Source organism: Mastigoproctus giganteus, chromosome 12 (assembly GCF_048544385.1).
Source record: "Mastigoproctus giganteus isolate SK-2022 chromosome 12, ASM4854438v1, whole genome shotgun sequence".
Taxonomy (NCBI): Eukaryota; Metazoa; Arthropoda; class Arachnida; order Uropygi; family Thelyphonidae; genus Mastigoproctus; species Mastigoproctus giganteus.
Window position 1 is genome coordinate 160,130,097 of NC_143586.1, and position 14,522 is coordinate 160,144,618.

General features: G+C 40.6%; 1 protein-coding gene across 1 annotated transcript in view; it reads left to right on the forward strand.

The window, feature by feature from the left end:
• Atg10 (Autophagy-related 10) overlaps positions 1-14,522 on the forward strand; it is a 786,886-nt gene that overhangs the window by 512,881 nt on the left and 259,483 nt on the right. The window contains exon 3 of the mRNA XM_090386680.1: positions 649-772. Within this exon, the coding sequence (XP_090242806.1) occupies positions 649-772 (124 nt within the window). The remainder of the gene's footprint in view (positions 1-648; positions 773-14,522) is intronic.

Consider the following 14,522-nt stretch of genomic DNA (forward strand, 5'->3'; position numbering starts at 1 on the left):
TTAAGGATAGATCTTTCTCTTTGCTTGCGGACAGATGAAGACAATAGCCGCTTTACGCATTAAACCCCCCTTTTTTTTCAACTCGTTCACCTAAAAAGAGGAGGTAACAAAAATCAATGATGGTCTCCAAGCCTCTGCAAATTAGCATATTTGAGAGACAAACGTCATAAGCTGTAATCACCAAAGACTATAGCTCGATGATATTTTATCGATATAATAATGATTTATTTATTTACCAACTTTTCACCCACAGGGCACGCTGACCCTGGATAATGGTAGTGATAGTTTATCATGGTATTTGTTTCAGTTCTGAAATGTAGACTTGCCTACTCCATTTTATACCACGTAAGCAGCATAAATTATGTTTCAGTAATTCTCTACATTTCTTAGCTCTCTGGAAAAAATTTCCTCAGGAAATAAAGATCAACAATGTGTACACTAAGTATACAACAGGTTTGTACATGTATATAGTATAGAATTAATCATAATAAAATAATATGGATTGTTTTGAAGAAAGAACTATTACCACAAAATCTAAAAATAAACTATTTGTTGTACTTTACTTCAAGAAATATTACGACTTCCTGTGCTGACATTCTCTCTCTCTCTTTCTCTCCCTCTCTCTCTCTCTCTCTATGTACGCTGTAGCATAGCCCACAGAGCTTTCTCGAGACAGCCTCCCTTGGCGATCGATTCTTCACCTACGAGTATCACGTGGTCTACAGCCTTAGTTACGGTGTTCCTGTACTGTACTTCAACGCCTGGAGACAAGGTAGTTTTTTTTTTTTCTATTTTTTATTTTTTTTTTAACTGTACCGAAATTATTGAGAAGGTTTTTTAATCACCTTCTGGATATTACTGTAGCGGACAAATAAATGCACATGTTGAAGCATTCAGTATCGGTTGTTAATGCTTCCAGTGCGCAGGAATAAATATCTGAGTTTTTGCTTGTTCAAGAATCTTAAAAAAATTGCTACAAGAGAGAAAAAATCGTGGAGATTTATTATGAAATATCACAAAAGAGTTCATTATCTATTGCTGTAAGCGTTTGTCTTCGGAAAATTTCCTTGCATGTCGACCTGAACATTGAACAAATTGTTTTTTTTTTTATATATATATTTTTTTGTTCCTTCAGAGTTGAAACTGTGTTCCACCAATGTCCATTCTTTGATGGACATTGGTGAACGCAGTTTAGGCGGTGTTTTCTAAATACAGAAAGTCGCCTTTATCGTTTCAGAGCTGTAGGAGTGACAAATATTATGGTTTGCTTAGCCAATCTCTTAGTCAACCAAAATTAATGTATAGTGATATTAAGGGTACGCCCTTTCTGATTTTAATTTTATTTATTTGGATCGTTGACTCTCCAAGGCTTCGTCAAATTTAGGTTGAATATTATAAGCGATGAAAAATACTCAGGCTTAAAATGTAGGGTGGCCATATTTAAAGTTTCCCTTACTCTAAGACCTCAGTGGATCATTCCCTCCACTGAGGTTTTAGAGCAATTGAATTGCATATTGTTTTTAAAGGATACAGAAGAGCTTGCAGGATAAACTCGCAACTAGACTTTTGATACGTTTGAGTACGCAAATGTATTAATATTGCATATTATTGGGTTTGTTTAATGCAGTGATTTTCTAAATGTAGAAAATCTTCTACATTTGGAAAATCTTATAGCTCCTGGTAACTTTAAGTTGAAAAAATCGTGCATTGCTTACGACATTGTTTCACTGATAATTTATTACAAGCCATGACTTGCATTGGGGAGAACAAACAGAGGAAGCAATTGATGAGGTCCTCTGACATCATTGGGCCTTGAAAGATATGAATACATTTGAAAGCACAGGAATAGTAGTTATTGGAACGTGTTCTTCCTGGTGCGGTTGAGGAATATTCTCTACACCCGACTGCCTCGCACAGAATACCCAGAGCGAGTTTGGGATCATTATATATGTACTCAGTGATCACTGAATTATGACTACCCCATCTAATGGACTACGTCGCATAGCTCATAGTATAAAAAGCCGAACAGCTTTGTACGCTAGAGCAGTGGTAATCTGCATCTGGTCGTTCAAGTTGAAGTGATAAAGTAGCAGTTATGGCTGCTACTTTATCACTATCGAACGGGTTAAGCCCATTCGATAGTGATCCCACCGGCAGAACCGCAAAGGATTACGCAAGCTGGATGTTCGTGGTAAGCGAAGGGTGCAGCGTGTTGTATGGACTCAACGACAGGTCATTGTGCGACAGTTGACATCGCAATAATTATATATATTGGAAATGCAAGAACAATATCCAAATGACGATACGCCGCACCTTCACACATATTGGCTCCGCAGCAGACGACCCAAGAGACACCCTCTCCTCACCACTCGTCATCGTCGACGGCGAATGCTGTGCTGTGGGCTCAACAACAGGTCTGCTGCATACTGAAGAACCGGAAACGAGTGCTTGCCGGATGATTCCAAATATCTTGTACAACACGCCGACGAACGCCTTCTAGTGCGGCGCAAGCAACACACGTCCATGGACTCATCGTGCATGTCGTCCACCATCCAGGCATGGGGCACGTTTTGTTGGAACAATTAGGACCCCTGATGCATATTGACCAACGTTTTACTGGTGAGGTCTACCGGCTGCTCTTAGGACACCATGTTGCATATTTTCCCGACAGAAACTGGATTTTTCAAGACGATGATATGCCGTGACCAGGATGTCCATCGTGTGTGTATGTATAAGAAAAAAATTAGAGAGAAAAAAATAAAACCAAAAATAAATGAACAAAAATCAAATGATAGAAAAAAAGGAAATTATAATAAAATAAAAATCCTGCATCTACGTTGTTGTTGTTGGGTTTTAGGAGCATCAGGTACCAAGGCCATATTGCTCCGTGTATACTGTCTGTAAACTGCATGTGTTCTGTTATCGATTTTCTGTTTGCTGGACGAAAAACCCGAGCTTCTGAAAGAATAAACCAAACCTGAGACTACTAACTCAGCTAGAAGTTGTGAAAAACGCCCATAAAAATTTCTCACGTCATCGACGGGATTCTAACTCACTTCTTTTCCACCACGTGTTGTGAAGACAGCGATTCTACCTGCTGTGCTACCCACGATGGCCATCCACTTGTGAAATGCAAGACCATGATGGCCATAGAGTTTTTTAAAGCTTTCAGATTTAACAGCAGGAGAGTTTCCTTCTTTTGAAAACTTCAGTAGTAAAGTATTGAAAGGAATTGAAGGTAATCTGGCCTTGAAGTAGAGAAGTCTCATGGCCGAGAGCCAAGTTACTAATTGAAGTCCTAAGTTTACTACCACAAAAGCAAAGATCGCATGGTGAAGTCGAGCTGGAAAAATTTATCATTTAGTGACCCTAAATGATACTAAATTTATCATTTAGTATTCATTGTAAACCATGAATATGCAGATGTCTATTTATGAAGAAGGTAATCCTGAGTGAATTCTCTGGTTACAGTGCCCAAGGTGGACGTATCCAATCTTGTCTGCCATATATTTATCATTTCATTCCAACATTCCCCTCAACGTGGGCACCTGTACGTGACGCTGCTGGTCTTCCAGATTAGCATCACTGGAATCCAACGCCCACAGCCTAGCTTCCAGGCAAACATCATAGGAATCCGGCGTATTTCCCGTGCACTGCGACCCGTGTAAGTTCGGAAAGAGAGATCCCGGTAGTTAAGGGACCCAGCTTCACACAACACTTTGGCCCCTGCTTCGACAAGACGGGTGGTATTGGATGGCCAGGTTAGGATCAATCGGCTAACGGGTTCGTATGCAAGGGTCCGAGGGACAGGATACAGGTTGGCGGCGGTGCTGGTATGGTGTCTGGATAGAACTCGCTACCTACTTCCGAGCTCATTTATTGCTTGCCGGGTAGTGGGCGTCTCATTTGGGTTCGGCCGACCGGGTTAGCCGAGTGGGTAAAGTACCTCCCCGGCAACCCAAAGGTCGCGGGTTCGATTCTCGCCTCGGGCTTGGATCAAAGTACTGCAAAAACCTTGGGAGGTGCAATATGGCCACAGAAGCCGATGCGCCAACAACTACCAAATCAAAAAAAAAAAAAAAAAAATCAAAAAATCATTTGGGTTCCGTGGTGGGTGGGGAGACCCGGGCACTGAACCAAAGCTAAAATCACTATGAATCCTGATAAAATTATTTCTTATGGGACCCCAATCCCTAAGTGAAAACAATACCTTAGAAACAGACAATGCTACTGCAGCAAAGTAGCTCACAATAAACAAACAAAGAGCAACCACGCATCCAGCCGCGAAAGTGGCCATAGAAAGAAAGACAGCGTGATAATACAAAAGTAGGATTTTTCGAGAAAGACCCCAGTCAGTTCTAGAAATCCGGATTAGAGATCCAGTAAAAGATAAATAAATAAATTAGCAGATAAATAAAGATGACAACCAAAACTTAACTTGCGATCAATTATCATTCCTGGCCTTTGTTTCTGATACCAGTGGTAGTTGATGTCCAATTATTTTGATTTTAGGGGATCTATTAATGTCCAGCTTTTCTTTAATAATGATTATCTTGGTTTTAGATGGACTGATGAAAATTTAATTTGTTTGTCCAGTGGCATAAGTTTCAAAGAAAAATTGAGACTTGAGTCTCCAGACAGTCATATGATATAATTAATTTTTTTATTACCAAAGGTACTAGCCAACCAGTAAATGAGGAATCACATTCCAGATAAAGGGCCCCAGTGATCCTTGGGGACACTCCTTAATCATAATTTGGGGAAAATATGTTGATATTTTGATTTTATAATGATTTTCCTGTTAATTAATCAAATTCTAGTTAACCGAAAAAGTTGAATAGAACAGCCTGCAGACCAAAGGTTCGAGAGCGCTCTCTCACCAGATGGAGTCAAAAGCGCCCTCGAAGTTAAGGAAAATAGCCAATTCATATTTGCACTGGCATTTTCAAATGGTATAATGAACTCAAGTTCATTTCCACAGGATTTGCCATATTGCTTTGAAGAAAGAAGGTCCTGACTTTGAAATAACTGAAGAATTCTGGCTACCATGAAGCGTTCTAAAAGCTTTCTTAAGTTAGCAAGTAAAGTACCGTTATAGGTATATGATTTAGTCATGTTCATTGGCCACGTAGTTGTTTATGTGTGTGTGTGGGGGGGGGGTATGGTATAGTGGTGTATTATAGAATAACGATGAAATGAGAAGACAGAGAAACTTCCGACAGATATAAGGGACATTTTATAGGCTTTGTATAAGAAATACCAAAAAAGGTCACATTACGGAAGTCGATACAAGATGCTCGAAAATATGCTCACATGACATCAGTACGGTGTATGATCCCCTACGGTCCTGACAGCGGTGAACCATGCTCGATATATGGGTCTATAAGATTCTGTGGCAACAAATCCCATTCTTCCACCAGCGCAGAAACTAGCTCAACAAGCGACCGAGAACTTGACTGCCGGCATGCAGTGCGATGCCTAGGGACGTCCCATACATGTTCGATCGGATTTAAGTCTGGTTATTGTGCTAACCACAGAAGTCGTTGGATATCTTCAGTCTCAAGATATTGCTCCACCTCTTCAGCTCTGTGTGTAGTGGCATGAAAAGAAAATCTGGGCCAACCGCACCCCTGAAAAGCCGTATATAGGGTTAGAGGATCTGTTCGGTACCTCTGCTCAATTAGGGTACCCCTATGAAAAACATGAAGAGGGTGCGGACGTTGATCATTATTCCTCCCCACACGAGAACCCCCACCTCCACCCTAAATGTCCCTTTCTCTGATGTTGGAGGGTTGGTACCGCATTCCTCGCGGTCTCCAGAGGAAACAACGTCTAGAATCTGTTTGTAAGCTAAAACCGGACACATCAAAGAACAGAACTGTACTCCATTTGTCAGGGCTTCAAGGCACCAGTTTCGACGAGTTCGGCAGTGGTTTGGGGTTACTGAGATACAAACCACTGACTTACTTGCGCAGAGTCCACTTGAATTGAGCCTTCTTAAGACAGTCCGGTTGGAAATATTTTCACCTGTGGACGCAGCAACTTCAAGGGACAGTTGATGACAGAATGTCGTAATGTTCCGTTTTGCCGTTAAAGTCAGATAGCGGTCTGTTCTGGTTAACGTAGCCCTCGAGTGAACTTGGCCAGCTCTTCTTATAATGGTTCCTCACTCCTGAGACTGCTTCCATAGTGCCGAGACGACACTGTGTGGCACATCAATCCAATCCCCGCCTGCGACTGCATGGCTTCAAGTCATTCAACGCCTCTTCCCCATATCAAAGAATCATCTAGACTTCGATGACGACACCCCGAGTACTGAAAATGTGGCTATCCCACTGAGCAAGCCAAAAAAAAAAAAAAAACGGGATAGAAGGGATGTTGTCGTAACCCGTATTTGTATAAAGTAAAAAAAAAAAGTAAAGTGCAGCCATTATCAACCCACTGCAGGATGGAAGCCTCCTCAACAATTCATGCTGAGGGAAATGGACCATAATCTGCCACGCTGGTCCAGTGCGCGTTGGCAGATCGACCGTATTCAGCAGTCAGGGGCTTGAACCCCGCTCTACTCAAAGAGCGTGTGCTACTGCACTCCAGCTCTTGCCCACTCGGCTACGGAGGCTTTGTATGAATAATTTGCATAATTGCTCCTCTGTAAGGTGGTAGATCAATTTCTGTTGGATACTCGGAATATGCATGCCAGGATGCCTATTATATCAAATATTCGCCTTCGGCGACACTGTTCAAAATAAAATACTCAGGAAAAACATTTTGTTCTGTTCTGTTAATTTTGTCCAGCAGTGTATGTTTGTGCAGTATGTGCATTCTGAGAATCTCACTGAACTTAATATAATGTGCTCACTATTACGACCTGCTTCCTTTGGTGGTAATTAGCATATCATGTTGCGTATCACATTTTTCCAACACAAGGATATCCATAAATATACTTGGTCACAGGAGACAAGACAAATTAGATCAGTTATAGATTACATTATTTCAAAACATTCAGGGACATATGTATTGAAAGATGTGAGAGTTTGTAGAGGAGCCGAATGTGGATCTGACCATTTTCTTGTTAAAACAACACTGAGGTGGAACTGGATTAAGAAAATATGTGTGCACAACCAACAATGCAGGGAAGGAGAAATACTACAAGTGGATCAATTTAACGTATCTCGTCAACTACTCCAGGACGACAGCATTAGAAACAACTTCACCCAGAGACTGGATGCTGCAATTAACATAGAGATAAAAGGTAATATTGAAGAAATCTACGAATATTTAAAAAATACTGTTAAAAAAATAGCTCATGAAATCCTAGGCAAAAAGAAGAGCCAAGGACCAAACAAGATCTGGATTACAAAGAAAGTAAGAACTGCTGTAGAGGAAAAGAAACTTACATATCAGAAATGGCTGGGTGATAGGAATGATGCATATAGGAACATTTATGTTGAAAAGATGAAAATAGCCAATCGGTTGGTAGTAGAAGCGAAAAATGAAGAATGGGAAATGAAATGCGCAACTATTAATAGCAAATTGGGCTTCAAGCAATCAGTGGAATCGTGGAAGGTTTTTAAAGACTTGAGAAAACAGAATAAACACAACGCTGGTTTGCAATTAATACCTTTGAAAGACTGGACGGAGTACTATGAAGGATTTTTAAAAGAAGACCGGAAAGAGTTCAAGACGATGGAAGATTTTGGTGTAGAAGACTTGGGCTTAAAAGTCTCTGTTAGGGAAGTGGAACTCCTGCTAAAGGAAGGAAGGAATGGCAAATCACCTGGACCTGGAGGAGTTTACATGGAACTTCTGAAATATGGAGGAAGAGGAGTGGCTGTTCTTATTCAAAAACTGTAAAATAGTATACTGAGAGGAGAAGAAATACCGAAAGAAATGATAACAGGATATATTATATCAATTTATAAGAAGGGCGATCGGAAAAGCTGTTCAAATTACAGAGGAATATGCGTCCCGAACCCGCTGTTAAAGATCCTTGGAAAATCAGGAACCATTTAGAAGCCCAAATCGAGGTATCAGAAGAACAAAGTGGTTTTTCAGCCGGGAGGTCATGTATAGACCATATCTCAACAGTACGACAGATCCTTGAAAAATGCCAATCAAAAGAAAAAAAAAAAAATCTTTATGATTTTCATTGACCTTGAAAAGGCATATGACAGTGTTCCAAGAAAACTCTTATGGGAAGCACTGAAAGAGACAAATATTGGTGGACAATTGATTAACATTATTAAGTCAATTCAATTTACAGGAATAATAGATGCAGAATTAAACTGGGATCAGCTTCGTCACCTGAATTCCACACTTCAAAAGGCTTATTACAAGGTTGTTGCATATCACCAACACTTTTCAAAATTTATATCGACATCTGCCTAAGATCCTGGTCAAAAAATGCAATAAAATGGGATTGCCGATTAATAAGAACACCTATATTCACAATTTACTTTTTGCAGACGATCAGGTGGTGATAGCACAAGACTTAGAAGATGCAAAGTATGCATGTCGTCAATTGTTTGAGGAATATAAATAATGGGGTCTAAAAATCAATTTTAGGAAGACTGAAATGTTGTCTTCAGGACCAGGACACGTTCTAAATATTGCAGGTTTTAAAATCAAACAAGTCGATAAATTCAAATATTTGGGATCAATCTTACAAAGTGATGGATCATCCCAAGCAGAGATCAATAAAAGAATTGCAGACGGCAGAAAGGCTATCGGCATGTTAAATTCTGTTCTGTGGAGCAAAAATATCCTAAATAAAACAAAGTAGCTTATATTTCAAACGATTGTACAAAGTCTTCTATTGTATGGAGTGGAAACCTGGACATTGAATAGGCGAGCGGAAAACAAATTGCTCTCCACAGAAATGGATGTTTGGATACGCTCAGCAGGAACTTCTAGAAGAGACAGAAAACGGAATGAAGACATAAGAGAAAAAATGGAAGTGAAAAAGACTATTATTGACACCATCAAAGAAAAGCGTCTAACATGGTATGGACATGTAAAACGGATGCAAGAAAACAGATATCCAAAGCCTATCCTGGAATGGATACCTCCTGGAAGAAGGAGAAGAGGAAGACCTAGGAGGATATGGACGGATGGATGGATGGAGTAAATAATGGGGTCATTTGGAGTGCATGATAGCCCGAGGCTTAACCGACCAAGACACCCTGAATCGCACTTTATGGCGGGAAAAAATTCCTAACAAGAAATAACTTGTAGGCTGAGGAAACCCATTGTAAATGGAAACACTCCTCTTGAAGAAGAATGTTGCGTATCTCATCGAAGTTGCATGCTTTCCGACCATGCGATTTGGTGCTCCTCGTTTCATGAAAATTATATTGTTTAAATGTTTACCACGATGGATCGTATACCAGAAAATTCTGTTTAGTGTGAGGGAACCCACTGATGGATCAAATACGCTGCACCATGTGACAGAAATTTTTTTGTGTGTTATAATTGAACTAATCAGAAATGTTCTATCATATTTCTTGGTACTTGAGGTTGTCACAGCCATTCTCTCATATATGCCAGACTAGCAGTACTTACTACCTGCGATTCTAAAACGCTGATGGAACTGATATTAGGGTAACACTCAAGTCAAGTGGACCCAATTTCGGCGAAGTCCGGACGGTCTGTGACAGCCAAATCCTCGGCTTGCACCTTCACGATAGTGGAACTGTTAGTAATCCTGGGTATAACCCCCATACACAAGCACACTGTGGGTGACCACCCAGGTGTGAACAAACATAAGCAGGGGTCGAGGTGTAGCGCTCACACCACATGGAGGAATGCCACCCCTCTGTGTTAGCAGGCAATACTAGGTGGTTGATGACTCTCATCAACCGGTGCAATACCACCACTTTGCTTATTGGAGTCTTGAAGTGGTGGAACCCATGTTTAGTCTCCAGAGCTACGTTCCGGTCAAAACTTCCCCATCTCTTCCATCATGCAGTAAGACTGATGACTTTTGAGGTTACGATGGACATCATGGCAAGATCCAATCTTCCTTACATTTCGAGGTTACAGATCTAACACGGTGTTAGCAGGCCAGCTCCTAGTTAGTACACCTGACCGAACTTACTGGTAACTATTTAGGAGGTTTCCGGATCAGCTAGTGTATAATCTTGCTACCTCTACTCTGCCAGATAGACTGGAGGGAGACCGAGGTAGTGTGTATGCGGGGAACATTGTCGAGGCCACGTTATGTCAAGGATCTTGGTATATTCTTATCATATGTACGGCATATCTAGAATATACCATGAATTGTCAAACTAATAGAATAAGCTTATCTCCGAAAAGATCTAAACCTCCCTAACACTTCCTAGTTTATTTCACAAATATGCATGGTCTGAATTCTAATCTCAACGACGTCCATTTCCACTTGCAGTCTGCCAAACCCCATGTACTTTTTCTGACAGAATTTCAGTTACCGGGTGATTGAACTACTGCTCATCTCAGTTTCCCAGATTATTCGCTGTATGATTCCTTTCGCCTCAAAGGTGGTAGTTATGCATCTCTCCGTTCCGAAATTCCCTGTCAGAGACTTGGTAATATGGAATCTCCTCCTTTCGGTCTTCTCTGGCTTAAAATCTGTCTTCCTCAATCTGAGAAATTCATCTGTTGTCTCTCCCGTTCTCCCAACTCCACTAATCACTTGGATTTCTTTCGCTTCCTCTCTTTGCAACTTGACTTTCTCCAATCCAACTTTCCTAACAGTCAGGTAATTTTCCTTTGTGATTTTAATGTTCACGACTCCAGCTGGCTTCTATTTTCTAGTCTCGCCGACCCAGCTGGTTGAGATGCTGAGGCTTTTGCAATTACTAATGACCTTGCACAGATTGTTCATTTACCTACAAGAATACCGGACAATCCTAATCATACAGCCAACACGCTTGATCTTTTTCTCACAAACGACCCATCTAAGTACACGGTCGAAGTGATTGGTCCTTTAGGCACCACAGATCACAACTTGGTGATCGTCTCTTCTCCAATGGAGCCTTTATCTCGTGGCTATTCCCAACCTCGTGCTTCTTGGCATTATAATAATGCAACATGAGATGACCTGCGAGATTTCTTTTCCTTGGTCAGATTACTGTTTCAAAACTTCAGATGTCAACGTTCTCCCAGATCGTGTCAGTGAAATTATTCTTGTAGGAATGGAATCCTTTATCCCACACTCAGCTTTAAATCTCGTCCTTTATCTAAACTTTCGTTTTCCAATAAATGTGCCAAGGCTGTTCAAGAGAAGAACGTCGCATACCGTAATTGGCTTGTTTCCAAGTCGTCAGATTCATTTTCTGCCTACACCAAAGCTCGCAACAATTGTAAAGCAGTTATTAATCAGTCCAAACTAGATTTTGAACAGGCTAAGAGTAGAAAACTTGCTTCTTGCCATAATGGTAGCCGAGCATTCTGGTCTCTTTCCAAAGCTATTGGCCGCAACTATTGCCCATCTCTGCTCCTACCTCTGTAAAAACCAGATGGTTCTGTTGTCATTTCAGCCAAGGATAAAGCTGACCTGCTAGCATCCCATTTCTCTTCCAACTCATGTATTAATGATCTTGGTAAAACATCTCCAACCATTCCTAACACGCTCCATTCAATATCAATGCCTCCTGTGGTCTTACATCAAAAGGATATCAGAATGATTTTGATGAATCTTGATGCTAAGAATGCTCCAGGCCCTGATGGTCTTTCTCCACTTGTTCTCAAAACCTGTATTCCTAAACTTACTTCTGTTCTTTGCCGCCTTTTTTCACTTTCTTATTCCAAAGGTGTTTTTCCTTGTGTTTGGAAATTTTCTCATATCTAGCCAGTTCTTAAAAAGGGTGACAAATCCCTCCCATCCAATTATCATCCCTTTGCAATTACTTCTACTCTTTCTAAAGTAATGAGAAATCAATTAACCACTAACCCTTAAACTACCTAGAAATCTTCCATCTAATCAATGATCGCCATTATGGATTCCGTCAGTGTCAATCTCTGGTGATATTCTGGCTTATGTTACCCGTTTATGGACAAATTCAATGGAAATGTTCGGTAAAACACAAACAGTTGCTCTTGACATCTCGAAGGCTTTCGATCGTGTTTGGCAAAAAGTCTTCTAGACACGCTTCCATCTTATGGTTTGCGAACTGTTTTTTGTAATTGGCTATCCAATTTTCTCTGATCGGTCACTGTGGGTGATGGTAGATGGCTCTCTGTCTTGAACTGCTCCACTAATGCTGGTGTCGCCTAAGATTCATTTTTCTCCCACTCTTTTCCTCTTGTATATTAATGACCTTCTTCCATTGACTGGAAATCCTATCCAAAATTCTGCCGATGATAGCACATTGCATTCCACTTTCCATTTTGAGAAACCTTGCCCTGCTCAATCAGCTTCAATGTTCGGATATCCGCCACCAATTCCTTAAATGCCGATCTGCATGTAATTCTCCAGTGAGACAAAGACAACTTAATTGATTTCAATCCTTCTAAAACTTAGTCATGTCTTATAACTCGCAAAAAGGATTCTTCTGCTCCTATGCTTATCTTTGGTGACACTTCGATTTCTAAGCAAGTTTATATACCTCTTTTGGGGATTACCCTGACTAATCTTTCTTGGTACAAGCACATTACAAATATTGCTTTCTCTGCATCTAAAAAACTTGGTTTTCTCTTTCGCCCTCCGCGTTACTTTTCTTCCAAACAGCTGTTCACTCTGTACAAATCACAAATCCGCCCTACCATTGAATATTGTCCCACAACTGGGGCGGTGCCCTCAAAACCTCTCTCAGGCTTCTAGATGCCATTCAGAAGAGGGCAGTTAGGTTAATTAATGACTCCTCTCTAACAGAGTCTCTCCACTCGCTGTCTCATAGGCGTATTGTTTCTGCTGCATGCGTTTTCTACAGATACTTCCATGGGCACTCTTCTTCCGAATTGGCTTCTATAATTGCCGCTCTCTCTTTCAAAACAGTCCAAACACGTTTCGCCACCAGCCAACATCCATTTACTGTCCAACTTCAAACTCACAGAACCAACTTTTCATCTTCCTTGTTTATTCATTTGACTGCCGTTTTCTGGAACAACCTTCCTTCATACGTATTTCCTGAAAATTACAGTCTACAGAAGCTCAAGTCTAATGTCAACAAATATCTTCTCTCGTCTTCTCAACCTCCAACCCAGCACGGTACTAAGTACTATAGGTTTCAATACCTCTCGTGTTTGGGGTTTTCATGAAAAAATAATAATAATAAAATAAAGTTAGCCTTCTGCTACCCCGGCAATGCTAAAATTATCAACTTGGAAACCTTTCAAGGTTAAGGTTAGCACTTAGGAGGGTTGCTTAAATCCCTTATTCACTTAAGGAATCAATTCCCTAGTAGCCTTCTGCTAACGACCTATAAGTTGGAATATGCCTGCTATTTGTCGTTGTACGGAATTGCTTTAAAACTCTTGGCTCAAATTCAGAAAAGCAAACTATTCCACTTCTGCTAATTTGTAAAATTATTTATCGCCTAAATTTTCAAAATCCAATGCAGATAAAAAAGGTGAACGCCGAAAAAGATCACATGCAGTCAGTGTCAGAAGTTTTCTTCGCTCATTGTTCAGTGTCTGCTCGATTATCCTAGGGGCTTGCTGTGTCAATAATTTTATCAAAGTTGCCACTAGCCAAGAGTTGCTACTCTATCTATGATAAGCATGCAAAATGCAAGTACATAAGAAAATTACACAAAATAAAGTGATGAAAACAAAAGGAAAGGCAACTGTTATTATAATACAATTGATGGATCCTGTTTTCCATCAATAGCCGAAGAAAGCAGCTATAATGGCAGTCCTGCTGCTCTGTACAACTCTGAAATCTCAAAAGCGTGTAATACACCTTCCTCTTCAGAAGTAATTCATGCTAAGAAGTGTACTATTCAGATTCAGTCCGCCGCAAACAATAGTTCCAATCTTAATAACAACTATGGAGTAGCCCCTATTAATCCAGTTACCTCCCAACCGTAATTTTTCAATGATGGGAGAAGGCGGCATTTCAGTGATAGCCATGTGTGGTATGTCAGCCAGCATGGTAAGCAAAACAGTGCTGAAGGGTGGTATTGACCAAGAAGAATGCACAGGCTCCTTGAACTGCCTTCCCAACAACCTCTGGCAGGATGCTGAAGATGACGAGGAACTTCCCATTGTTCTGAGCAATAACATACCCAGTGTCAAGATAATCACTATATTCAGACGTAAAATTGAGTGTTGCTTAAACAGTGACAATAGTATGATCACTAAAATTACCTCGCTCCATATAACATGTTGCTTGGACTCTTTTGAGAAGATGTTATTTGAATTGATAATAGAAAATCATCAACCTAAAGTAGCAAACGGACAGCTGCAGTTGACTAACACCACACTGACTGTGGCTATCAAAGCCCTGCTTTCATACCTAAGGACGTCCAGGCCCCCACTGCCATATTTGTGGACCCAACAATTATCACTTGCAGCTGCGGCAAAAATAACTAACCCTGAAGATA